This window comes from Gopherus flavomarginatus, chromosome 7, assembly GCF_025201925.1.
Source record: "Gopherus flavomarginatus isolate rGopFla2 chromosome 7, rGopFla2.mat.asm, whole genome shotgun sequence".
Classification (NCBI taxonomy): domain Eukaryota; kingdom Metazoa; phylum Chordata; order Testudines; family Testudinidae; genus Gopherus; species Gopherus flavomarginatus.
Window position 1 is genome coordinate 22,231,158 of NC_066623.1, and position 27,472 is coordinate 22,258,629.

At 49.9% G+C, this 27,472-nt stretch overlaps 1 protein-coding gene across 2 annotated transcripts; it reads left to right on the top strand.

Annotated features, from left to right (window-relative positions):
• Positions 1-699: 699 nt before the first annotated feature.
• Positions 700-27,472, top strand: ARHGEF37 (Rho guanine nucleotide exchange factor 37). Of its 2 annotated transcripts, XM_050962640.1 has the most exons (13): positions 700-1,017; positions 9,221-9,438; positions 10,590-10,713; positions 11,564-11,711; positions 13,962-14,161; positions 17,301-17,431; positions 18,221-18,325; positions 20,611-20,718; positions 21,572-21,901; positions 22,645-22,773; positions 23,229-23,424; positions 24,214-24,386; positions 24,735-27,472. In XM_050962640.1, exons 2-13 carry the CDS (start codon positions 9,235-9,237, stop codon positions 24,966-24,968), a joined length of 2,082 nt encoding a protein of 693 aa, XP_050818597.1. In that variant the 5' UTR covers positions 700-1,017; positions 9,221-9,234; the 3' UTR covers positions 24,969-27,472. The 2 variants fall into 2 exon arrangements, with proteins under 2 accessions (XP_050818597.1, XP_050818596.1); XM_050962639.1 differs by lacking the exon at positions 700-1,017 and having other exon boundaries at positions 9,154-9,438.

The following is a 27,472-nucleotide window of genomic DNA, read 5'->3' on the forward strand; positions in this document are numbered from 1 at the left end:
CACAGAAACCTCTAGGTGAAGTGCCCATCTGGTGTTTTTATTTACAGGCTGTGCTCCCTGGACCTTTCCACCATATAAGTAGTCCCCTTCTTGCAGTTCACAGGCAGGAGAGAAGGAACAATCTCTCTACTTCCCCTCACTGTCTTTCTGCTATTGCAGTTTTCCTCCTTCCAGCTTCCCCTGGGGGCTCTTATCCAGCCCCAGCCTGATGGGGCTTCCCCAGTCAGGGCCAGGTGGGCTACCCAGCTCCAATTCACCTGTCTTAACTGGAGCTGGAGTGCCAGAGAGTTGGCTAAGTAGTTTTCTGCTTAGCACCCTGTCACAGCACCAAAGGGTACAGAGTTGATGCTCAACAAATAAACAATCAGAGGCAAGGTGAGCACTAAATGATAGATCGTGTTGTGAGCTGTAAAGATACCACAGTGATGGGCACAACATTAGAGAGAGAGACACACACAGCCCTGTGACCTGGCAGAGCCACAACAGGGCTGCATTGGGCCAAAGCCTTTGGGGATCAGCTGATTTTGGTACCCCATAATATTTGCCCAGGCCATGTCCCACTCCCTAACCCACCAGTTCTGCCTGTGTTATTTCCACTCCCCATCTCCCTATCAGGTTTGGTTGGCTTTCCAGGCACTAAGCAACCTGCTTTCATCTAGCAATCTCCTCAGCTGGCTGGCTGCCAGAGCATTTTCTGCCATGGCTGTGTCTGCCTGCGCAGGGAGAACACAGCTGGCTCAGCTGATCTGACTCTCTTGGACTCTCTCTCTCTGTCCCTCACTGCTGCCAAAAGCCTGGGGAGAGCATGAGCATGACCATGACCGAGAGGAGCTGGACCCTGCTCAGAAACACGCACACACAGCTGAGTGGGCTGGTCCCTCCTGCCTATGCAGACTGTGCCACTACAGCACACAGCCAGTTTATCATTAACTTCCACAGAGGCAGCCTAAGCAGCAGCAGCCGCCACAACCTGCACCAGAGGAAGCTCCCAGAGGCCAATCTCTGGCTCACTGGCAGGTAAGAACGACAACATCTGAAATGACAATTGCTTTGCTGTCACTGGAGTTATGCACAGACAGGTGGTGGGGCCTTGAAAACGTCTGCGGTGCATTAGCAGAGTGCGGACGGTCTGGCCTCTGCTCAGCAGCTGCTGTCGTCTGTGCAGGAGGGTTACGTAACCAAGCTGGAGATCATGTACCTTCCAAGGCCTGCCTCCTTATTGGAGGAGATCAGGTGCCCATTGGAGAGGGAGGAATGCAGGCACCTGAGAGAAGGGCTGGAGTCTCAGGTTTAGAGCCAGCCCATCTGTCACCACAGCTGAGTCATACCAGCAGCAACGATAACACTTTAAGCTTCTATAGCAGCTTTCACCAAAGCGCCGTGCAGGTAGGTCAATAATGTGTTATCCCCACTTTACAGACAGGGAAACTGAGGCACAGAGCAGTGAAGTGACTTGCCCAAAGTCGAACAGCTGGTTAGTGGCAGAGCTGGGGATGTCTCCTGATTCACAGTCTCCTGCTGTAACCACTAGATGGGCTAGCTGCCAATGGGACTGAACAAGGACAAGCTCTGGTGAGAGGCAAGAGGAGTGTCAAAGCCACATGCTCTGGTTTATTCCCGAGACAACGCTGTGATTTTTAAAGGCATTCTGACTCAGACCATTGATTGGCAGCTGTCAGTCAGGCTTTTGTAGCCCAGTTAGAAATATTTCTCACCTGATCCATTCATTCTGCCCCCTTCAGAGATAAGAAGCTGCAGGGTACTGTGTTCTAGTCACAATTTCACTTCTTTCCCTCGTTTTTGGCTGGAGCGCTAGAAGCAGGTTCTCATGTTTAAGTTGAGGGAGGGAGTTTCCACAGATTTGGAAAAAGCCCTAGCAAGAATGAGCTAATCACTCCCTCCTGCAGGCTGCATTTCCCTGCCCCCCCGCCCCCAGCCAGCACCATGTAGGACTGGGACCTCTGGAAATGAAAGATGTCCAGAGGAGAGACATTGTGGCTGGCCGGACCGATCCCTATGGAATATTCTTTAGGGAGTTGTCCAGTCACTTTTGAATAATTCCAGGGAGGGGCCTTAGTAGGTTATAGTGTGGGTGCTTATAATGTGGTTACTGTTGGGATTATTATGGTTTGTTGAGCAGTGACAATGCACTCAGTGACATGGATTACCCCCGGAGTCCCCTGCTTGGAGTGCCTGGGATTGCCATCACTTGGACTTTGTAAGAGGACACTGGAGAAGGCACTGAAAGGGTGTGGTAGGGGACAGCTCTTCATTGGCAGGAGGATGGACTGGCTGAGCTGCTATGGTACAATTCTGGGAACCTGTGCTAAGTGCTTTCCAGACATACAAGCAACTTCAGTCTCTTCTGAAGGATGCTTCCAGTAAGACAGAGTTAAGATGTGTCTGATGCACGGGTGATGACGGTAGCAGCCTGAGGTGGTGTAGGAATCTAGGTCATTGCTTAGAGACTCTGTGGGAGAAGTGTGATTAAGGAGGGGTGGGAAGAAGAGGAAGGGTGTATGATGTATGGGCAGATGGAGACAGCTCCAAGCTTGCAGCGTGCTGGAGAGCCAGGTAGTTGTGAGGCCAGGTATGGCAGTTACCGCTCTGGATGAAAATTCTACCACCTGGCACAGTACACTGGGGTGAGATTCACCCATAGAATATAGCTACAATAAATCACTCCAGGGCATGGCCACAGGGTCTAATATCACAACGTTTCTCCTGCCACAGACACTGCCCTTCCCAAGGGTAATGATATTCCGGTGGTATCGACCCACGTGTGATATGCCAATGTCATTCCTGAGAGCTTGCCTTCCACCGGCTGAGTCTGGCAGATGCTTCTGTGACCGGACACTGCTGTGAATGAGAACGTTTGCAAAGGCTCTCAAACATCATGAAAGAAAATCCCAGCAGTATTGTGGTGCAAAACTGGCCATATCCATTAAGTGTAGGGGCAACTACCTTCTCCTAAAGCATCACATACAGACAGATATAGATGGGCCGTTCACTACTGAAACTCTGCCAATCAGATGTGGAAACATCTGAAACACTAGGTGCTACAGAGAGTGATGCAGTGCAATCCCATGAGTAGGCTGTAAGCCAGCTCAGAATTCTAGTCCAGTGTCTGTAGAACCTCTCTTTGGACCAGTACCTCCAGGCAAGAAGAGCGCAGATGTTAGTATCACTGCTGACTGATGGGCTCTGGGGAACAGAGGAGAGAGGTAAGCCAGTCCACAGCAGGACTGGACAACCAAACATCTCTCATTCATCAGAGAGCGCAGACCAGACAGCTTTTCTGACAGTTGGACTTTCCTGGGGGAGGCTGCCACACAGAACTGCTGCTGTCTCAAACCGATGGAGAAAGCTCTGCATTGTGCTAGCTTAACCCTTAAACCACTAGGGTTTTCCAGGCTGCCCTTCCAAGGGGACCCACAGGAGGATGTGTTTATGTATCCATAGTCCACAAAGGGCTATTAATAATTGAGATGAGGATGATATTTGCACCCCAAGATCTCTAAAGGGGGATCAGTAATATTATCTTCATTTTATAGATGGGGAAACTGAGTCACAGTGTGGCAGAGTGACTCAACTGAGGTCACACAGTGAGTCAGTAGTAGAAGTAGGAATAAAACAAGCTCAGGAGGTTAAATTATTCATTGGGGTTTGAGGGTGGGGCAGACAGATCAGAGAGCAGCAGCGAGCAATGACTATCGAGTGAGGCTAGCATGGGACCAAACACCCACTAGTATATTGTACCACAAATCAGGATACTCACTCCTGTAGGGGCTGTTACTAGAGGTGTGGGGGGTGCTGCAGCGCCCCTGGCTCAAAGTGGTTTCCATTATATAGAGGTGTCATAAACAGATGGTTAAGGGTTAATGTTTCTTTTACCTGTAAAAGGTTAAGAAGCTCAGTAAACCTGGCTAACACTTGACCAGAGGACCAATAAGGGGACAAGATACTTTCAAATCTTGGTGGAGGGAAGTCTTTGTTTGTGCTTTTTGTTTGGTTCGTTGTTCGCTCTCGGGACTGAGAGGAACAGGACGTCATTCCAGGTTCTCTAATCTTTCTAAATCAGTCTTTCATGTTTTAAAATAGTAAGTAATAGCCAGGCAGGGCGGATTAGTCTTATGTTTGTTTTCTTAACTTGTAAATGTGTCTTTATGCTGGAAGGATTTTTACCTCTGTTTGCTATAACTTTGAATCTCAGGCTGGAGCGGGGGATGTCCCTCTAGTCTATATGAATCTGAGTACCCTGTAAAGCATTTTCCATCCTGATTTTATAGAGATAATTTTTACCTTTTCTTTTTTTAATTAAAAGCTTTCTTTTTAAGAACCTGATTGATTTTTCCTTGTTTTAAAATCCAAGGGATTGAGTCTAAACTAACCAGGGATTGGTGGGGGAAAGGAAGGGGGGATGGTTAATTCTTCTTTGTTTTAAGATCCAAGGAGTTTGGATCTGTGTAAGCCTCTCAAGGCAACCCAGGGAGGGGAGAGTCTGGGGGGAAAAGGAGGGGGATGGTTAATTTCTCCTTGTTTTAAGACCCAAGAGGTTTGGGTCTTGGGTTCCCCAGGGAAGATTTTGGGGGAACCGAAGTGTGCCAAACACAGACTTCTGGCTAGTGGCAGCGTACCAGATTTAAGCTAGTAATTAAGCTTAAAAGTGTTCAGGCAGGTCCCCACTTTTTGTACCCTAAAGTTCAAAGTGGGGAAAAAACCTTGACAAGAGGCTTTACACCAGGGGTAGGCAACCTATGGCACGTGTGCCAAAGGCGGCACACGAGTTGATTTTCAGTGGCATTCACACTACCCGGGTCCTGGCCACCGGTCCGGGGGGCTCCTCATTTTAACTTAATTTTAAATGAAGCTTCTTAAACATTTTAAAACCCTTATTTGCTTTACATACAACAGTAGTTTAGTTATATATTATAGACTTATAGAAAGAGACCTTCTAAAAACATTAAAGTGTATTACTGGCATGCGAAACCTTAAATTAGAGTGAATAAATGAAGACTCGGCACACCACTTCTGAAAGGTTGCCAACCCCTGGTTTACACTTTGGTTCAATGGCTCTCAGCACCCCCATGATACAAATTGTTCCAGCGCCACTGCTCCCCCCTGGACCAGTTCAGTTTTAGGGATCACTAGATTTAGGGTGAGGTGGTAACTCAGACCCTAGCCAAGCTGGTGAGGACCTTGGTGCAGGAGGGGCTGGTTTCACCTGCCTTTGGAGCCCCAAACAGAGATCAGTTTATTAGAATCAGGCAGGTTAATTTCCTGGGGTCCCAGTGGGAGCTTGGGGCATTGGTGGACCTGTTTCCTCTGTTTTTTTCTATTCCTATGGCAGCTGTGCTGCAGGGAGAGACTGGCAAGGGGAAAGATGTTGAAACCTGGTTAGATAGATGAGCTCAAGCAACAAACTGCAGCCAAGCCTTAGGGAGCATGACTGAGACCCCGGTGAGAGACACAGGATAAAACGCACATTTGAAAACAGGTGGGATGAAAAGAGTGTGGCGCTAGTAACGGTTCAGGTTTAACTCTTGGTCTTTTCCCTTCCAAATACAGGCTTTGAGCAAGGGCAGAATTCTTTTAAACCAATTGGGTGGGATTTTAAGTGGCAACAAACTATCTAAATAATTTCACTTTGGAGCTACTATCGGCTGGGTGGCTTGAGAGCACACCCAATAAAGGCATTACATTTCAGTAGCAATCAGTTCCCATTACACCTCTCTTATCCTGCCATCTGCACCCAGCCCTGGTTTTTCACTTCAGCCTCCTATTTTGCATCACCTAGCACACCTCGCACACATCTCTCCCTTTGGGGCCAGTGCTTTAATCATTGCTTTTAGTGAAGACAAGCTGTAGACTGGAGCTGACACGGATTGGAGCTGTTTACCCATTCAAGGCTTCCCTCCCTGTAGTGATTTCAAGTGTATTTCTTTGCCAGTTCCAGAGCTGTCTTCCCTCCTCTCTTCAAAATGAGAAACATACAGAATCCAGGAAGGAAACTACGTGAGTTTACTCCATTTATTCCTGTTCTCTGCAGACAGGGAGGAACTCAGATAGGCACATTCTAATGTGAAAGGTCTGTGAAGATAACAAAATGTTCCTCCTGCTTCTAATATCTATGTAACCCTTCTACCCCCTGAGTTGGCAGCAACAAGGACCAGGTACAGTATCCAGGAGTTCCGTTTCAATAACATAATGCAAAACTGGCTCGAGCCACCACCCAGTGACCTGGGACAATTACATACTAACCCCCCCCAGGGGCCTCTAGGAGTCAATACTTTCCATCTCACAAGCACGGAGTCTGAGTGTAGCAAAATCCTTTTTAATAAAGGAGGGAAACAATGTGGCATCATATTGGGAAAATACCACAAACAGGATTCATAAAACAAACCATGAGCAAAAGATCCACCAAGTAAGTTTTGGCAGTGTCCTTTTCCCCTTAAGTCTAATCACCCTAAAGTCCAACAACCCAAAAGTCTCTGTCCCTGGTCAGCGCCGCCCCAGAGTTCAAAAGTTTTTCTGCAGAGTTTTACCCCCCCAGCCTGGGTGGAAATGGGGGCAGGGCACACAGGGTGTTATGGGGAGCCTTACATGGTCCGAGGCTGACTGCCCCGCCTCTCCGTGGAGTTCTACCACAGCCTTCACCACGAACAGTTCCACTCCACCAGCTGCTCCTTTCCTCCAGCCGTCCCCGCCAACTGCTCCACTCCACTCCCTCGCTGTTCCGTGTGCCCCTCTAATCATCCCGCAAACTGCTCAGCTCCGCGCTGCTCCACTCACTGTTCCATGGGCCACTCCAACCTTCTTGCAAACTGCTCCGCTCTGCCAGTCACTTAGCAATACATCTTCAGGCTCCCCACACTAGTTAACACAGCACTCAGCTCAGTAAGTTGAGCTCTTTTAGTGATTTCAGCTTGTAGTAGGGGAGCCCCAGTGCTGGTGCACCATTGACCCAAAGTGAATTCAGCTCAGCAGCCTCTAGCTAGACTCCTAATAGAATCAAAAGTAGCTCCCCTATTTAACAGTAAAAAGAGAAAAAGGTGCAATTGATGTTCCAGGCCCTCAAAGGAAGGCAAGGCAAGGCAAGGCAAGGCAAGGCAAGGCAAGGCAAGGCAAGGCAAGGCAAGGCAAGGCAAGGCAAGGCAAGGCAAGGCAAGGCCAGGCCAGGCCAGGCCCAACCTCTCTCAATTTACTGGGTTTTGGAACCTACATCCCTTGTCTAGCGAGTGCTCCTTAGTTAATGGTGAGACCCTCTGTCATAAAACAGTTTCATAGTCCCTCATTCACATAATCAGGGTAACAACAGTTTATTCCTCGTGCCCCAATAACAGAGAAATTGGTGATCCCACAGCTGTCAAAGTGACCATTTTGGGCTGCCATGGACTAGGTGGGGTGGGTGTGTCTATGCAAACAAGATCAGCCCCTGAAATTCTTTTCCACACTCGCCATAATTCACCACCTGATGTCAGGGTAGAGCTCATCCTGCCTCTGCTTACATCTATAACAAATGAAAGTTATAGCCCCTCCCACTACCACAGATATGCCTGTCTGAGAGCCTGATCCCAAGCCCATTGCACTCAGTGGAAATAGACCTGGGAGGGATTTTTTGACAGAAACTTTTTGGGCAAAAAATGCTGATTCTGTGACACTGAATATTTCACAAATTCATGTCAAATTCCCTGAATTGGTTTGGTCAGAATAAAACAAATAATTCAGGAAAAATCAAAAAAGTTTCAATTTTTTCTAAATGAACACCTTGATTTTTCAATTCAACGAGATTTTTCATTTTGAAATTTCCTTCAATTTTATTTTGAAACATTAAAAATATTAAAATATTCTCTAAATCAAAAATATGCTGTAAATGCTTGGCTGACTCAAAACTCCCCTCCCTCACACTTTTAGATTTGCTGAAATTAAAAAAAAAAAAGTTTTCCATTTAACCCAAAATATATTTCCCCCGGATTTCTCAGAATTGTCAGCAAACCAAAAAATCTGTCTTTTGCCCATTTCTATATGGCAAGACTCCCCCTGGACTTTGAGTAAGGCTCTTGAGCTGCAGGCAGTATTCCAAATGGTTAGAGTTAAAGTGAAGTTAGAAACAACACTAAGAATCCCAATCCAAAAGGAACATGCAGAAAAGAAGCAGAGTAAAAGAAGCACCATTATCTAAGGCCTGATCTACACTAGGGGGTGGAGTCAATGTCAGATACACAACTTCAGCTACGGGAATAGCATAGCTGAAGTCAAAGTATCTTTTATCGACTTACCTCCCATCCTCATGGCATGGGATCGACGGCCGCAGCTCCCCCTGTCGACTCTGCTACTGCTGCTCGCCCTGGTCGAGTTCTGGAGTCGACGGGAGCGTGTTCAGGGATCGATATATTGCGTCTAGATGAGATGCGATATATCGATCCCCGATAAACCGATCGCTACCCGCCGATCCAACAGGTAGTGTAGACATACCCTAATACTCATTGAATGGAATAGCCCCAGGTCCCTGCACTTTGGATTTCTGGGCCCAGGCAGCTTAGGTGCTCATCTGCAACTGAACATCTAATTTTTTCACACATCTCTACTGCAGTTGCACATGCAGGTCAGATAACTGTGCCTGCACATGCAGCTATTTATCTATTTGAAGGCGCATCTACCCAATCCATGCTGGCAGCCACTGTAATTGTGCACATAAATCTGGTGAATACCTTCTGATATATTTTGTGTCTAACCTAATTGAAAATCCAACCCTTAGGGTCAGTGAAATCAGCCCTTTATGGCCACGTACAACTTACTCCCAACCCTTTTTTATTCCTCCACTATGTGGGATTGGACTAATGTTTTTTGGTTTTCTCCTATTTTTGCTGCAAAGCCAAACCCTAAAGTGTAACTTCTTTTTAATCCCTGAATTATAATGGGTTATTGGTATTGTGCCAACACCTGAGAGGTAATCCAAGCATCAGTATCTCTTCACTAGACTGAGACTGCACTGACTGAGACCCTCAAATTTATTGCACATGGGCCACCAAACAGCCATTAAATTATAATAACTTTGGGTTGCTACCAATTTTGGCTGGATGAAAAGTGGAGACCTAGTGGCAAAAGGTGACTCAACAATGCTGAATCAAAGAATCTATCTTTACTATAGTCATGCATAAACCTGCTGAGATGACTCGATTGCAGAATTGCTCTAAACTGAGCTCTCCGCCTCTTTCAGAGCCTGCTGCTGACATGGCAAGCTCCAGCCCAGATGAGCCGCCTGCTAAGGAGACACCAGGCACTGAGTGCCCCATATATGAAGAAGTGATATGCCTTGACAGAGCGGAGCAGAACCAAAGACTGGCAGTGGAAGAGCTGATCAAGACAGAGGCCAGTTATGTCCACACCATCGAGCTGTGTGTGTGTGACATCCGGGTCCACCTCCAGCAAAAGCAGGTGAGAGCTAGACTAAAATCGCCCAATGGAGATGTCAGTCATGATGTGCGGAATGTTCTGTTGGTGTCGGATTGAAATGGGAGCTACTGTTTCCTCTCAGTAGGAGCTAAGCCTGTTCCCCTGTACAATGGAAGGGCTCTTTTATCCAGCCTCTTCCATAGGAGAGAAGGTGGGGAGGTGTCTAACCAATCCTGGAAGTTTGACATCCAAGTCTAAAAGTGAAGCCTCTTAAATTTGTGAAGCCTCTTAAAAAGTGAAGCCTCCACCAGCACCTCAAAGAGTGACAGTTACCCTGGAGGAGTTTTGCCCCATAGAATTACCTGTGACATGAGGCAACAGATCTTCAAAAATAGCCACTGAACTTGCACCTTTTTACCCATTGAGAGTTTCATGTCTGCTTTTAAATGCACAAACATCCAGATTGGGGCACACAAAGTGCATTTGCACAGGCGAACTGAGGGCATGCAGTGCAGTTTGAATGCCTAGCTCTGAACTTCTGCAAGGGTACAACTGTAGATGCAGAAAACTGTGCATGCCGCGGAAGCTGGTCAAAATATTATCAACAAAATGTTTCCCTTGACAAATGCCATTTCATTGACACTAAAATCTTTTTTTTTAGTGGGTGGGAGCTGGAAAGGAAAGGGAAGATGAGAGACTGACTCTGATTCTATTGGAGTCTTTAGGATCCTGGTCTAGGATGTGAGGGTCCCTGGTCTAGGATGTGAGGGTCCCAGGTTCAAGTCCCTGATCTCTATCAGGCCAGGCTATAGAGAGCCAGAGTGTCTCACTCTGTGAAACTTCCGAAGGTCTTATTTACATTCTCCATTAAAATGGTTGGTGTTTTTTCATTTGTTGTCCCACTATATCTTTTGATGCCTGGGTCCAGAGGCTCCTCTGCTTTGTCTGGGGGCAGGACTGCTTTAGATGCGGGCAGGCCTGCGCCTGTCTATCCCCAGAGCCTCTATTGGTGGAATGTTGCCACATTTTGATACCTGTAAATGTTTTGTGAAGTGGAATTGTTGTTTTCCAGCCAACCCCATGTGCAACTTCTGAGGGTGGCTTGAAGGATGCAGATGCTGCGGCCTGGAGGCTGGTGTCTAGTGTGGGACTGAATTCATTCTGATTGCTTATGGCTTCTTTGTTCCTTTCAGCTGCCTGACATAGACCTGGAAGGGCTTTTCTCTAACATAGATGACGTCCTCTGTGTCTCCAAACGTTTCCTGAAAGGGCTGGAAGCGACAGTGAGCCAGGAGCCTGAGCAGCTGCTTCTGATCAGTAAGTGTGAAGGTGGCAGCGAGCGAGGATCTGTATGCCAGGCTGACACTGAACTGATACTGCCGATCCCTGGCAGCAGAGCAGAGGAAAAGGGCCTGCTTCACCTTAACAGCCGTCATCCTTGCCTTCCTCGGCGCTCTTGATATCCAAACTTTTACAGTAGCAAATCTGTCTGTGGCTCTGGCAGACCCAGCCAGCCTCATGCCTCATGGGCAGCAATCCAGGGCAGCATGAGTCGTACTCATGTCCTGCTTCTCCCAGGAATCCAGAGCCTGAGGGGAAGGAATTGTTGGGTCATGTGTGTTAATCTCAGCAGATTGTTTCACTAGCTCTGCAATCACTGAGAGCGTAACCCTGCAAGTTACATGCTGCATGAGGCACGAGATCAGACCTGCCCATGGAAGGGTTGGGAAGCGTCACAGTCAGGTTAGGACAGGGTGCCTGAGGGGCAGTGATGCCCATTGCTGGGTTACATTTGGCTGGGGAAGAGCCTGGTCTTGTTTGCTCTCCATCTCCTCATGTTCCCTGTTCCAGCAGGGTGGAGAGGAGCCTCCTGTGACTTTGAACTTCTCCTGCTCATCTGGTAGGGAGAGTGGAGACCTCCATCTCTGCACCAGCCTTCGAAGGCTTCCTTCACTCTGTCCCTTGCCAGTGTTCCTCAGCCACAGCTTGGAGGTATCTCCCTCTAGGATGTCTCAGCTGCCATGTCCATTCAGTCCTTTGTCTCTCTTTGATCCTGCTGGCCAGGAGGCTAATGACAGTGCTGGCACTGTCTATGCTGAGGACGTCCCTCCCCTAGGAATGGGGCTGGCTCCCCAGCATGACTCTGTCTGGTAATTTTGCTGCCCAGGTGCCTTGTTCCAGGAGTTCAAGGAGGAGATGGAAAGCGTCTATAAGGTTTACTGTGCCTGCTATGAGCAAGCTCTTCTGCTGGTGGAGAGTTACAATAAGGACCTGAGGTTGCAGCAGGAGATTGTGGACACCCTGAATACAACGGTGTAAGTACCATACCTGTTCCCCAGCTCTCTTGGTGAACCTGACTGTGCTTTGGCTTGAATGGCAGTCTTTATCCAGGATGGACTAGGCATGCTTTGGAAGCACATTCAGTTTACTCAGCTGGCTGGACCAGCTGGATGTCCCTTTCCTCCTGACCAGAGAAGCTGCTGCTGGGGGCACATGTCCTCAGTCAGCTGGCTGGATCATGTACCCTGAAACGGGTTGGTAACTATCTTTACACCATAACCTCCTTCAGCCCTCTGACAAAATTGTGCATCTCTGAGTCCCAGGATCCTCTGGTCCATTTGCCATGGTGCTTTGTAGGAAGCACTGTGAGGACTGGCCTGTGGTTTATGGACATTCCCAAGGTATGGGGAAGACACATTTCCAAGGGACTGAGTAATTCCACTTCAGCGGGAGATCAGAGATGAGGAATGGCAATGGCTCACAGCCACCCCAGACAGCTATTGATGCTCCCATGGGAAGCTGTGACCAGGAACTGAAGTGCTTCCCTGACAGCACCATTCCCCATCCCCTCATTCTGGTGCAGGTGGTCACAGTCTCTTCCAGATATGGCTGGATTCTCTTGTCTCCTCTAGGGTATCTGGCTGCTTGGCTGTGGTGTTCAAATTTGGAGGGCGAAATCCCCTTCCAACCTGGGGTCACGGGGAGAGGCTGCCCTCACACCCTAATAATTCACCTTCTGAACAAAAGCAGGGTTAGGGGCCGTGAAGAGGCCCAAGAACTGAAGAGGATGAAATGAGGTTTGAGGGACAGCCCTATGGCCCTGCACTGCCTTGAGGGGTGAGGACCCTGACTGCATTCTCAGTGCTTCGACCCCTGTCTGACCATGTGCTCAGCTCCAGGTGATAGATCCATCCTCCCTCAATATCTTCTCCCTCCCTGCCCCTGGGCCAGCTAAGAAACAGCCTTAACAAGCTCTGAAGGGAGCCCCATCTAGTCCTACTGGACAGGAAAGGACGTTGGAGTGGGAGGGAGAGAAGGAATTATTGGAGGTGTGTGGAGGGGGGCCCTCCAGCATATCAGAATATCACTGCTGTCCCCGATACACGTGATGGACGGGGAGCTGTTACTCTGTTGTCAGGGGAGGATCAGAAATACTAGCCCTTGCTTTGTGCTGCATTTGGACCTTGGTCCCTGTCTTGGATCCTTGACTCATCTGTCCAAACCCGGACGATAGGCGAGGCTGGTAACTGAGAGCACCTGCAACTCGCGCCTGCTCCCCTCCCCCAGCCAGCAAATGGGAAATCATCACCCGCATGCGGAAAGGGGCCTGCCAGCAGATTGCAAGATACCCTCAGTGTGACCTGGGGCAAGAGCTGACATGGGCTTGCTGCTGACACTCTCACTTCCCTATTAGGCAGAGCACTTGTGGCAGGAGAGGGGGTTGTTGGAGTTTCTTACTCTGTGCCTCCATGGATCTCGCCACAAAATCACGAGTGAAAAGTGCCTGCCATGCTGCTGGGAGGAAGGCTAGTCAGCCTGCAGCACTCGCTCTGCTAAAGGCAGCTAGTCACTGTCTTTGTCTCCCTTCCCCAAGACAAGAATCAATCCCAGGACCTGTTCACTAAACAAACGTGGCGCTGTGTAATGAGGCATGGAAATCCATCCGTGGCTGGCAGTGTTCTTCGAGTCTCTCCCTGGCTGGTGCTGGCAGACAGTCATCACAGTGACTTAGCACAGCTGTGAGGGGTGACAGTTCACAGGCTCTGCCTGCTTCCCTTTGGAAGGCCGAGACCAGGGCTGCATGGCCTGGAAATCCCTGAGCACCTGACAGTGAGCTCCCCAGCACAGGACGCCAGGTCCTCAGTTAGTGTAAATCAGCAAAGCTCCCCCGCAGTAGATGTAGCTACAGAGAAACTGATTTTCAGCAGCTGGGGATCCGGCCATGAATTTGAAGAGAAAATGGGATCAACGGTACAGATCCTCCCCACTGTGGTGCCATTTGGGAGTGGGGAGAGGGCTGCTACGCACATCACATGGATTCAGGGGGTAGATGCAATTAGCCTGGGACCTTATTGTGAAATGGAGTTTCTTTGAAGGTGATCGCCCTCATTACATCACAAGTGTCTGATGCCTATTTGCCCCCCCTGCCTCCTCCCTCATGACTGGGTACATCTGAAAGCTGAGGGGTCTCTCACCCAGCTGTGGACAGGAAGGAAGGTCTCAAAGCCCTGCAGGAATTCAGCTATACTCAAGATCCTAATCCTCCCCATTTGCCTCTCATGCAGGCCTCACACAGGTGCTTCAGACCTGAGTTTCTTCCTGGTGATGCCTGTACAGAGGGTCACCAAGTACCCGCTGCTGCTGCAGAAGATCTTGGAGAACACGTCAGCCAGGGACAATGCCTACTCTGCCCTACAGAGCGCAGCCAGCGCCATGCTCGAGATTAATGCCAACATCAACGAGTACAAGAGGCGCAAGGAAGTAGGTGAGGAGGAACTGGCATGTTAAATGCCTTGTCAGGATGACGGAGGGTCTGTAAAACCCAAGATCAATCAGAAATGCCTCAGCTCATTGTTATTTCATTGCAAACAGTTTTTAGTCTGGCTTTAACCTGCAGTGGAACAACCCTTCCTTTCTCCCACCCTCTGTTTGTCTTGATTGTAAACTCTTCCAAACGGGGACAGTCTATAGCACCATCTAGCACAGTGGGGTCCTGATCTCAGTTATGGCCTCCCAGTACTAGAGAAACATTATTACTATTCTCATACTACTAATTGCAAAACAAACTGCCCTGTGTAGGGGATTCCTGAAGTGAAACTGACTAGAAACATTCATGAAACTGACCAATCTCTTGTTAGTTTCAGAGCTGAGACAGGCAAAGAGGAAACAACCCCCCCAATGGTACCAAATAAAAACAGGCTTTTACAATTCTTTCTGATTTCTTTTTCTAAATTATTTGTATTCAGCCAAGCAATTCACCTTGACACATTGCAGTGATGCCTAGCGACACACAGGCTTCTCCAGCCAGTCACTTGTGCCAGCACTCCGTCAGACCTTAAGTTCCGTCTAAGCAGCGCGGCCATGCAGCTGCCTATTAAGCCCGACACAAGAGCTCAGGGCTGAGGCGGGGAGAGGTGCCTCTCCCCCCTGGGCCCAGCATGGACATGGCCCAGACTTGCCATGAGCAGGGTAAAGGAGCCCCTCCCTCTGTCCAACCCAGCCCTGCAGGAGCTGCTGTGGCTAGGGAGAGGTGCATCTCACCCAGCCCCAAGCTGCTGTAGCAAGAGAGGGCTGGAGGGAGTCCTCTCTCCCCACTGCAGCCCCAGGGAAACCTGCACCCGAAGCCCTTCATCCCCAGCTCCACCCCCAACCCTCTGCCCCAACCTGAACCCGCACCCTGAACCCCTCATCCCCAGCCCCACCCCAGTGCCTACACTCCCAGCCAGAGCCGTCACCCCCCCGACCCCAATCCTCTGCCCCAGTCCTGAGCCCCCTCCCGCACATCATCTCCATATTGGTGCCTATAACAAAATTAATTCTGCACATGGACATACAAAATGAGAGGGAACACTTCATACCTGTAGTGGTTTGTGCATGTGAAACTACAGGCAGTTTTTAAAACATTGGGCTTTCATGTCTGAATATTCTACTCTGTTAATGGTTTGAGTTCTCTCTCTCTTTCCACTAATCAGTCTGATTAGAGTCATGTTATAGTTCCTACAATCCTTTCTTATCCTTTACTATTCTTTACTATTCTATTACTAATAATAGTTCTAATAATAATTCTATTACTAATAATTACTATTCTAATCCTTTACTATTCTTATGACTATTCCTACCTTAGTTCTTATTATTTGTATCACAGTAGCACCTGTGGGGATCAGGGCCCCACTGTGCTAGGCACTGCACAAACACTTAGCAAGAGACAGTCCCTGGCTGGATAGTCTAATTCAAATGAGACATGAGATGTGTGTGTCAACTATGGAAGGCAAGGAGAAGGGTCGGAGTGGCCAGGGGAGAACTCAGGAAGGGATATAGTCAGGGCTGGCTTTAGGAAGTGCAGGGCCCAATTCGAACATTTTCGGCGGGGCCCTGGCAGGGATGACTTAAAAAAAAAAGTGGAAAAAAAAGCCTTTCATTTCTTTCATGTATTATTTACTTTCCATAACTATATGAATAATAAAATTATATATTATATACATTGCATCATATATGCTGTTGATTGGCTATTAATGACCGCCATTTCACGTGTGGGTCCCTGCCACTCCCTGGGGGTGTGCACATGTGTTGGTCCCAGTTGCTCCCTGCCCTCCTCATTGAAGCAGGTGTGCAGGGTTACTGCCCTGGAAACTGCAGGGCAGCAGTGGACATGGGGCTGGCTGGAGGCAGGGCAGGGGCTGACTGGATGTAGGGTCTGGCTGCAGGCAGGGCAAGGGGTGTGGGGCTGGTTGGAGACAGGGGGTGTGGGGCGGGCTGGCTTCAGGCAGGGCCGCAGGGGGGTGCAGCAGGGGTCTGGAGAAAGCGGAGTGTGGAACTGGTTGGCTTCAGGCAGTGGGATGCAGCAGGGGTTGACTGGAGACAGGGCAGAGGGTGCGGGCTGGTCAGGGTGTGCAGGGCTGGTGCGGCAGCAGTGTGTGTGGGGCTGGCTGGCTTTGGGCAGGGCTGCGGGGGTGTGTGGCAGGGGTTGGCTGGAGACAGGACAAGGGGTTTGGCAGGGGCTGGCTGTGGGCACGGGGTGCAGAGGTGGCTGCAGGCAGGGGGGGCCGGACTGGTGTGGGCAGGTCAGGGGGTGCAGCAGAGGCAGCTGGAACCCCAACCCTTTAAGTAGCCCCCAAACCCCCTTCTACCCCGCTCCAGACCTTTTAAATAGCCGCGGGAGCCTTGGGGAATGCATGGGGGAGACGGGGCTCCGGCGGCTATTTAAAGGACTGGGATGGCAAAGGCAGCTGGAGCCCCAGGCCCTTTAAAGAGCCCCTGGAGCCCCTCACTGCCCCAGGGCTCTGGGGGCTATTTAAAGGGCCCAGAGCTCCAGCCGGGGTCGCGGGGCTTGCCACGCTCTGGCTGGAGCTCCAGCCGGGGTCGCGGGGCTTGCCGCGCTCCAGCTGGAGCCGCCGGGCTTGCCGCACTCTGGAGCGTGGCAAGCCCCACAGCCTCGCTCTCCCAGCCGGAGAGCTGCAAAGCCCCGCCGCCTCGCTCTCCCGGCTGGAGCCCCGGCCGGAGCGCGGCAAGCCCCGCCGCCCCGGCTGGAGCTCTAGCTGGGAGAGCGGGGCCGTGCCGCGCTCCCGCCGGCGCTTCGCTCAAAGGAGCGGGACCATGGAAGACCCCGGAGCAGACCGCAGCTGGGGACCGGGGTAAGTTAAAAAAAAAATTAAAAAGGTGCCTAAGGCGTGGGGCCCGATTCCCCGGAATCGGTCGAATCGGCCTAAAGCCGGCCCTGGATATAGTAGAGTAAGTAGGCGGGTCATGTACAGCTTCAGTTATACTCCCTTCCCTTTATGAGGGGTCAGGGCTGTGCATTTGGGCCCCACAGAACTGAATGAGATGTCATCCCCAGGAGGGATGCAGGCTCAGAGATTTCTTGATCCCTCACCTATTTATCTTCTTCCCCTTCTGTCCTGAGGCAGCAACCAAATACAGCAAGGTCGAGCACCTGACACTGCGGGAGCGCCTTGGCCGGCTCAACAAGCACTCCATTGCCAAGAAGACCACGCGGCTGAGCCGGCTTTTCATGCATGAAGCGGGCATTGTGCCCAAGGTGAGGCTCCTGCTCACGTCCAGCTCCCAGTAACCATGCAGTGTGTATATGCTGGTGACGTAGGTAGGAGGAAAACAGTTGAACCAAGGGCAGCTGGGGATGGGTGCCGCTTGCTGAAAGCACCTGTTGTTTTTCACAGGTGGCCTTTCTGTGGCTTAACACTGGCCATCACATGTATTTGCAAGTGGGATGTGTGAGACATGGGTGAGCCACACTGAGGTTCTATCAACACTGAGATCATGTGATCCATGCTGTTATCACGTGAGACACTTAAGTCCTCATGTGACCTGCCTGTGGTCATTTGTCCCAAATTTAAAGGCTGGCCTAATGATCTGAGTTCAAATTCACTCTCTTGATCTCCTGGTGAGCAAAGTCCTGGAGCATTGTAGAGGCAGCTTTCTCAGCTCCTAAAGGCTTAGACTGGGGGATTCAAAAGAGGGATTTTTGAGGACCCCAAGGAAGGAAAACAAATCCAGTGGAGTGGACCCTTCCTGTAGGCTTCTCCCAAGTCCACTGAAGGCCTTTCTATGCCCTACCTCTACCCTGCATGCGTCCCTACCCTCATGCAAGTTCATTCTGGGAGAAGTTCTGGGCCTGTTGAAACCAACGGCATAGCTTCAAGGATTTCACCGCTGTGTACCCCAAGAACTGTCTATGTTCCAATCCATTTGGTGTTGCAATCCAGTCCATCCCACAGGACAGCAGGAGCATCGCGCCTGCTGGGACTAGTCAATGGACTGATCTCCTGTCCAGGAGCCCATGGTATATCATCTCCCCATTGACTTTCAGACAGAGGACAAAGAGTTCGACCATCTGGAGGAAAAGTTTCAGTTCCTGGCGTCTGGTGTGACTGAGCTGAAGGAGAACGTAACCTCTTACCTGAACAATTTACAGGTAAAGCCCACTCCTCCCATCATGCTTGGGGGTTAGAGACCCACAGAGGCAATCCCGGCAAGCTCCTGTGGATGGCTCAGCACCTTCAATTCCACCTGAAACCGATAAGAATTGATGGTGCTCAGCAACTGGCAGGATTGAGGCATTATTTCTGATAGGTGAAATCCACCCCTGTGCAGAGGGGTCACATAAGGTCTGTGGATTGCTTAAGTCCCCAGAGCTGAGATTGAAACGGTGCCTGGGCCTTGTTCCAATTCTCTGCACAGAGGTAAAGTTCATCCCTTGTGAGGAATAAGTAAAATAATAACTGCACTGTGCTGAGAAGATGCACGGTGCTACAAATGGTCCCAGGGTTATTCATGTTGTGAAATCCCTGGGCTGCATGAGAAGGACTCTTTCCAGCACTAAGGCTGACACATTGGGAACAAGGACGCAGGGTTACACAGTGAGCTAGTGCCCTGGCTTTCCTCCTTTGAAGACCCAATTTGCTTGCTTCTCAGCCCTCCCCACAGGTGGCATCTCTCTGGTAATGGCGGCCACAGCTGGAGGCCTGCCTTCATCTCTAGATGCGGTGTATCTTGACAAAGTGCAGGTAGATCTTGACAAAGTGCAGGGAGCTCAGAGAAGAGGAGCCAAAAGACCCAGCGGGCTGGAGGGATGGACTCATAAAGAGCAATGAGAAGTGCTAAATGGGCTAGGCTGAGAGAGAAGGAGAAGGGGCCAAATAGCCCTTTATAAATATGGGAAAGGCTTAAAGCCCCACAAAACATGGGAATTCTTTGGGGGCTGGAACTGGGAGGAATGGGATGAAATTAGGGAAAGGAAACATAGTCTGGGATGCCAGTGAGATGCTAGTGTGCAGAATAGTCTCCCAGGGAAATGGCAGAAGTCCCATTCCGTGGGACTTTTGAAACTAGCCTGGAAAAAGCCCTGGAGAACAATCCTGCCTTGCCCCAGGGTGCTGAGCTGGATGCCCTGAGAGGTCTTTACCCTTGCTACCGTTCTCACCAGGAGTCAGGGAATAGGTTGAGCACCCAGGACAATAAGCTCAGTGGTCTGGCTGGGCATGGCTGTGATCAGCCACAGCTCCCCAGCATCCTTTAGAAGTGCCTGAGGAAAGGTGTGTATCCCATCCCTGCCCCAGGGAAATCCTCTGGTAAATATTAATAAAAGCTTGAGATGATGTGATCCCCCACATGAAAATGACCTGACCTCCTAATGCACCATTTGGCAGGTTGGCAGCTCCTTAATCCCTCCAGTCTGATCCTCCTCATTCATCTGCACATGCCAGTCCCTCAGCCACAAGCAGAGAGCCAAAGCACTATTTATACAAACCCAGCAAAGCATGTGGCGTTCCCATGGGAGCCTCCACAGGACCCGGGTGCAGCTCAGGGGTCTCAGACACAACAGCCAATCTGTGGTTTAGGGGCCAAAGATCCCTCCCTCCATCATCTTCGCTGCTTCTGGCTCCCACCTTTTCAGTAGCAATGAGGACCTGAAAAGGGAGCTGCATTCCCTGGGACATGACCTCCTCCTCCTCTGGTGGAGGGTGGGGGAGAGCAGGAGCGCACCTGGGACAGAGGAGACACTAGCTCGGTCTGAGCCAAGAAAGCACCTTCTGCCAATACTCCAAGGCAGCCCGGGCTGGTGGGAATAGCACATGGAAACTCCTTTTGAGTGGCCTGGCGAGTATTTCTCTGAAGAGGCAGAGAACCCATCCAGATGAGAGCAGGGAGTTCCAGTCATCTCAGCAGCTGCCCTCAGGCAGGGGTCCGTATCTGGGTTTCTGCAGGGTTTCTTGTGATCATGGCTGCGGGCACCTGTTTGTTGCTGTAGGCTGGCTCTTGCCACATGATTTGTGCACCCTGACCTGGGGGTCATTCCTGAGCATTGGATGCACAAACTGGTTTGCTATCAGAGAGTTGCTTGGAGCACTCATCTACAAACACTGCTTTGATATTTTAGGATAACTTGGAGATGCCAAGCTGAGTCCATTGGTTTGTTATTGTAGCTAGCTTGGGAGCATGAGCCTGAGTACACTGGTTGGATACCATAGGTTGCAGGACAGCTGCTGTAGTTTTTATTCTCAAAGCAAAGAGGACAGGAGCTTTGGGTGGAAGAGATAACAAGTGCCTGGAGTTTACAAAGGACTGTAGGAAAAGGAGTAGGTCACATTCTGAACCTGCCTTCAGGGAAGGCTTTCACAGCCCTGGGCATCTCCCAGGTTTGAACACACATGGGCAGTTCTAGGGTTCTCAGCCTCTTTTTCCCCCGCCCCCTCCCAGGTCTTCCTCCTTTCCAAACCACAGGAGTGCGAGCTGGAAATGGAAGGAGCTGCCCAGCAGTATCGTCGCCTGGCGGGAATGCTCCATCGCACCATCTTCCCGGAGTTTGTGAGTGCCACCTCACTTACATCTGTGTGGGCAGGGAGTCTAGCATTGGTCTTGCAGGTCCCACCCCAGGGCTGTTCTCATTAGCTTACCGCAAGCAGTGAGGGCAGGACTGCATCAGAAGAAAGGACTATGGGAAAGGCAATTACACTGACTATGTGACTTGCCTCCTGACCGGTACACCATAGGGAGCTCCATCATGTGCCTGTGTCCCAGCCCTCACTCCACTTCTGGGGATTCCCTGATCCCTCCCCTCAGTCAGAACTTGGGCACCTCACTCCACTAGACGTTCCCCCAACCCACTAGCACCCTGCCTGTTTCATTCCATGATACCTGCTTATCGCCTAGGGACTCAACACCCTCTGAAGTCTGTTCTGTCTATATTGTGCCCCAAGCTGCTCACTGCTGCAGTTTCACTGGCTCAGAATGAGGAGGGTGGGTGGCTCTTAGTGTCCTAATAAAGGTCCAGGGAGGGATGCCTGTGTGTCTGGCTACTGGTGGAGAGGTACCTGAGAAGATACAAATCATGTGTGGAGTCTGGTGGGATCATAATGGGAGCTTCCTGGGGTCTTTTGGCAGAAGACCTTCTCGGTGAGCCCAGTGGAAGCTCCCCCTATGTCAAGTCAGTAGGAGCTAGAAGTTGCTGTCTGCAGACATGACAACTCCCTTCTCTCATGGCCACCAGTCACACAGTGGAGCTGGGTGCCGATGCTCATCTGTGACAGGCCTGGAGAACATGGATTTCAAGGGTCCCCCATGCTGCTCCTGATGTTCAGGCTGGGGCACTGTGCTGCGCGGCTGGCAGATCTGGGGACATCAGGATTTCACTGGGGTGCCTCTGGGTTCTCTCCAACAGAGGAGACGGCTGGATCAGCTGGTTTACCAGCCACTCTGCAGCCTGTCAGAGACTCTGAAGGGACCACAGCAGCTGATCAGGAAGCGCCTCGACAAGCTGCTGGACTATGAGGAGATCGAGGAGAAGAAGAGTGAGATGGGCAACATGACTTACGATGAGGAGGCCACCATGAACACCTACCTTGCCATCAACACCCTACTGGTGTCCGAGCTCCCCACCTTCAACCAGGTGGCCATGCAGTGGCTGGGGCAGATACTGCGCTCGCTTGTGGCCCTTCAGAGGGACTTGGCCAAGCAGGTGCTCCAAAAGGCTGAAATAGAGCTGGCCCAGGTAATGGAGACCCCTGGGTGGGTACTGAGCTAGCACGAGTTAGAGGCTCTTGTGCTTGGCCTCAGTGAACAGCCACACACCACTCAGACCCACAGGCATGGGGTGAGTGGGGCACCAGGAGAGGTTACTGCCTGAGAAGCAGCAGGGTGCTTTCCTCCCACCCTGACTCTCCACAGACAGATGCACTGAGCTCTCTCTGCGGGCCACACTTTTATCTGCATGTGTCTATTTACCTTCTCCTTTGGGTGGGCTGGAGTTGCTTCTCCTAGACTGCTACGGGTGGCCCTATCCCCTCTTGGGGAGTTCCACATGGTGGCTGAGGATTACTATTAGTATTTGGATTGTGCTAGTGCTGAGGGTCCCAACTGCTAGTGCCAAGGGGCCCATTGTGCTGAGTGCTAAACAAATGCACAACAAGAAGACAGCTCCTTCCCTGAGAAGACAGCCTGATCAAGCCAGAATATTCCTGATCTCCTAGGAGCCCTCCTCTCTAAGACCCGAAAGTATCACTGACCATTTCACACTTGGGGAGGAGCTGTGATTCAGGCAGGAGCATTGTTTGTTGACAAGGAGGACCTGATTGATTGTTCAGGTTTCTTGAAATGTAGAAACTCTTGTTCTCTTCTGGTTTCTGATTCCCTTTCCTTCTGTTCCTCCTCTTCCTGATACCCATCCCATGGATTTCTCTTTGCACAGCCCTTCTCCCTCAATGCAATCTCTAATTCCACTGTCTCTTTCCACAGCTGCCGCATAGCCACGTCCCTTTGCCTACTTTCTGGAAGATGGTGAAGGAGACTTTAAGACAGTCTGGTGCTCAGCTTAACTCCTTCTGCCAGAAATTTGAGACGGTCATGCCGAGCCCTGTGGTACAGGTAGGAGCAGGGAGGAGCCAGACACCTCCTCCCATCAGATGGCTGAGAAGACAGGGACATTTGGGTAGATTCTTAATGTTTCACAAATGCAGGAGAACATCCCACTGGGAAGCAAGTGAGGTTGGGGAAAGCCAATTGCAATGCCGAGGACTTTGCAGCAGCCATGTTACTGGCTTTGACTCCTTGACAATGGTTGGCTGGTAATTGTGGTTAGCCAGGGAATCCTCCACATCAGGCTACAATGCCCTGGGGTGGGTCCCTTAGCTCTGGAGACCCAGCTTCATACCCTGAAGCTGATCAGATGTTTAACTGCAACTGACAGGAATTCCTACCCTGGCTGCCACAGATCATGACATAACACCCAATAATCCAGAAAGAAAACACACTCGAGGGCAAGTTCTCACAGTAGGGAACATTTTCTGACTCAATTTTCCTTGTGTCTTATTCCCCATTAGCCTCTTAGCCCTGCTGAGGAGCGCAGGGTCCTTTCACTTGTCAGTAAACATGGCCCAGAGAAGCTCTACCAGGTGACGAGCAACATCAGTGGCAGCAGAGATCTGGACCTGACCCTGCAGAGGGGACAGATTGTGGCTCTTCTGCATGAAATGGACACCAAAGGCAACACTAACAGATGGCTAGTGGATGCTGGAGGTACTTGTGAGGACTACAGGAACCTTCTCTTTTCCCCTGACACTAAGGGTCCCTCAGGCCAGCATGAAAAACAGGAGGGAGAACTATGTTCTGATAAAGTAAAGTGCTCTGGGTCGGTGAACTGTCCCAAGGTAGGTTTCCATCCGGGAATTTCTGGGGAAGCAGAGACTGCTTGGCATTAGGGTTGTATCTCTTTTCTCTCTGGAGTAACCTCACTGAGATCCATTCTCCTTGGCGGCCCATTTGTGGGTGAAATACATCAGAGCTTTGCTCAGGAACTCACAGGGCAGAGCTTGATGCACTGAGAGGACAGAAGGTTGTGAATTCTGTTCCAAATGTGTATTTTGGAGATAGGCCTGAAGCAGAACCATTTATCTCAACCAGACTGAACTTCCTGGGTTTGGATGAAACAGGAGCTAGATGTGACCCTCCCCTGGTTTTGCCAAACCCAGACCCACCCACATTGTTGCCCAGTTCTAATATATCTGCAGCCACAGGCCATTACACATAGTGCTCAGGTTATGCCCCACTGATTCCTCAGAGAGCATTTGTGATGTACCACGGCCTGGTCCCCTGTGTTCATCAAGACCTCGGGATCCCTTGGTGGTGCTTCACGGTGGGGCCAGTCAGCCAAATAGCAGAGAGGTGCAGTGGCAGAGCTGTGCAGCCTTGCACGATGCCAGGGTGTTGCCAGAGTCATCCCTTCCTTTTTCCCCTCTGCACAAATCCATCCACAAAAGAACAACAGGTAACTAGTGCCCAGCCTGACTTAGTCTGTGTGTCCTACAGGTCACCGAGGGTATGTCCTGGCTGGGAAACTCCAACCATATCATCTGGTCCAAAGTCAAAAGCCCAGGATGCAGATGCTGGCCCCGGACGCTGGGGCTGAGAAAAGACGGCACTCTTACACCTTACCTGAAACTCCCAGGCCACAGATCCTCGTCACCCCTCCGGCTTTCCAGGTGGGTGTGGAGACACCGACAGGCACCTACATTTGTTCAGTCATTGCACCCACCTCTGTGCATATAGCTGCCCTGGGCACATTCAGTACCTGCACACATATACAGCACAGGAGTAGGGGAAGCACATACAGCCACATTCACAACACACAACTCAAGCAAACAGGTAGCCAGTGCTTATGAATTTCCACAACCATGGAGCATCCACACCCATGCACATCTCTCTGAATTGATATGTCCTAAATGAGTGGGATTCTTGCATTCATCTCCACTTTAGCCCCCATATCCTGCTCCCATCTAGATCTTCTCTCCAATGGGGGTTTTCTGTACCTATCTCTTTGCCTTTTCCAGGTGGTTGCAGGTTATGCATTCACAGCCAGGAGCCCCCATGAGGTCAGTCTGCAGGCAGGGCAGCCGTTGACAGTGCTGGAACCTCACGATAAGAAGGGAAGCAAGGAGTGGAGCTTGGTGGAAGTCAACGAACAGCGGGGCTACGTACCTTCCAGTTACTTGATGATGGTCCCCACCCAGGAGCTGGGGGGTTGGAGCTTGCCTGCTTGGTCTCTACCAACTCAGCAAACATAGCAGCAGAAGCAATGTTCAGGAATGAGTGATCCACTCCCCTACCCACCCTATCTCCCAGAGAGGCTTGGCACATGCAGTGAGTAAAGCTGGAAAATGAGCTGGCAAAGAAATGAAGAGGCCCCACTGGACTGAGAATGGGAAGGACAAAAACCACTGACATAGAATTTTGCATGGGGAACTTTGTGTGCAGAAAAGGGGGTGGATGGGTGTGTGTTACTCTGAGAGTGCCTTTTGTGTTGTCATGCAGGAGGGCATGAAGGTGTGAGGGTGTGTTTGTGTCTGCATCATCCGAGCCATTAGCAATTCTTTTTGAAAAGTCATGGAAGATGAGAGAGATTCCAGAGGACTGGAAAAGGGTAAATACGGTGCCAATCTATAAAAAGGGAAATAAGGACAACCCGGTGAATTACAGACCAGTCAGCTTAACTTCACTACCCAGAAAGATAATGGAGCAAATAACTGAGCAATCAATTTGCAAACACCTAGAAGATAATAAGCTGATAAATAATAGTCAGCATGGATTTGTCAAGAACAAATCATGTCAAACCAACCTAATAGCTTTCGTTGACAGGGTGACAGGCCTTTTAAATGGGGGCAAGGGGTAGATGTGGTATATCTTGACTTTAATAAGGCTTCTGATACTGTCTCGCATGATCTGCTCATAAACTAGGGAAATACAACCTAGATGTAGCTACTATAAGGTGAGCGCATAACTGATTGGAAAACCATTCCCTGAGTGTATTATCAGTGGTTCACAGTCAAGCTGGAAGGGCATAACGAATGAGGTCACACAGGGATCAGTTCTGGGTCCAGTTCTGTTCAAAATCTTCATCAATGATTTAGATAATGGCATAGAGAGTACTCTTATACAGTTTGTGGACTATACCAAGCTGGGAGGGGTTGCAAGTGCCTTGGAGGATAGGATTATAATTCAAAATGATCTGGACAAACTGGGGAAATGGTCTGAAGTAAATAGGAAGAAATTAAATAAGGACACAAGCAAAGGACTCCACTTAGGAAGAAACAATCAGTTGCACACATACAAAACGGGAAATGACTGCCTAGGAAGAAGTACCGAGGAAAGAGGTTTGGGGGTCATAGTGGACCACAAGCTAAACGTGAGTTAGCAGTGTAACACTGTTGCAAAAAAAAAAGAAAAAGCAAACATCGTTCTGAAATGTATTAGCAGGAGTGTTGTAAGCAAGACATGAGAAGTAATTCTTCTGTTTTACCCGTGCTGATTAGGCCTCATCTGGAGTATTGTGTCCAGTTCTGGGCACCACATTTCAGGAAAGATGTGGATAAATTGGAGAAAGTCCAGAGAAGGGCAACGAGAATGATTAAAGGTCTAGAAAACATGACCTATGAGGGAAGATTGAAAAAATGGGGTTTGTTTAGTCTGGAGAAGAGAAGACTGAGAGGGGACATAATAGTTTCAAGTACCTAAAAGGTACACACAAGGAGGTGTGAGAAAAATTGTTCTCCTTAACCTCTGAGGATAGGACAAGAAGCAATGGGCTTAAATTGCAGCAAGGGAGGTTTAGATTGGGCATTAGGAAAAACTTCTTAACTGTCAGGGTAGCTAAGCATTGGAATAAATTGCCTAGGGAGGTTGTGGACTCTCCATCATTGGAGATTTTTAAGAGCAGGTTAGACAAACACCTGTCAGGGATGGTCTAAATAATACTTAGCTCTGCCTTGAGTTCAGGGGACTGGACTAGATGACCTCTTGAGGTCCCTTCCAGTTCTATGATTCTGTGCTTTATTAGAAGCCAGGAAGGTCTGTGGGTGCATGTTGTTCCTCTTTGCTGAGATTCACTGAAGTTAATAACAGTGAGAAGAATGTTCCATTCAGCAGGGAGAAAGAACCCAGCCAGAATCTAAATGAGATCCAGTGCTGACATCCCCTGACAAATGGAGACTTCCAGACTGAAAAGGACAGCTGTTTGGTGGCCTCTCTGACATGCATCTGGGACATGAGAGCATGACTAGCAAACACATGTCCACATCCTGAAAGCACTCATCACAACCAGCATGGGCTGGCTGGTGCTCTTACTCGCCATCTCAACAGAAAGGCCAAGAATCAAATAAACCCTGGAGACTCAACTATCCTCTTGCCCACGGATGGGGACCATGCTGTGAGAAGTCTGCTCAGCTGCTGCTCTTGCTACCCATTCAGTCTCCTGGGCTCAAGGTCCAGCACCTTTGACTCGCACTAAATTCACTTTAAATACAAAAGACATGGGAGTGGCTGCTATGTTTAAAAGAGCATTCAAATTAGCAGGGTGGCCTAGTGCATAGAATGCTGGAATGGAACTCAAGAGATTGGTTCCATTCTTGCCTCTGCCACTGACCTGCTGGGTGACCTTAGGCAAGTCACTTCCCCTCCCCTTGCCTCAGTTTGCTCAAATGACCTTCTTTGAGATGTACTGAAGAAAAGCTAACGATGACTACTAATACTATTTAATATTGAATACTATTCTGACATGTCATAGATATATAAA

What these genes read in the sequence shown, in the direction of transcription:
- ARHGEF37 (XM_050962639.1), top strand. Translation starts at nt 9,154, where the DNA reads ATGCATAAACCTGCTGAGATGACTCGATTGCAGAATTGCTCTAAACTG. An exon ending in TCCACCTCCAGCAAAAGCAG is followed by an intron (nt 9,439 to 10,589) that starts GTGAGAGCTAGA and finishes TGTTCCTTTCAG; the next exon opens with CTGCCTGACATAGACCTGGA. An exon ending in CTGAAATAGAGCTGGCCCAG is followed by an intron (nt 21,902 to 22,644) that starts GTAATGGAGACC and finishes CTCTTTCCACAG; the next exon opens with CTGCCGCATAGCCACGTCCC.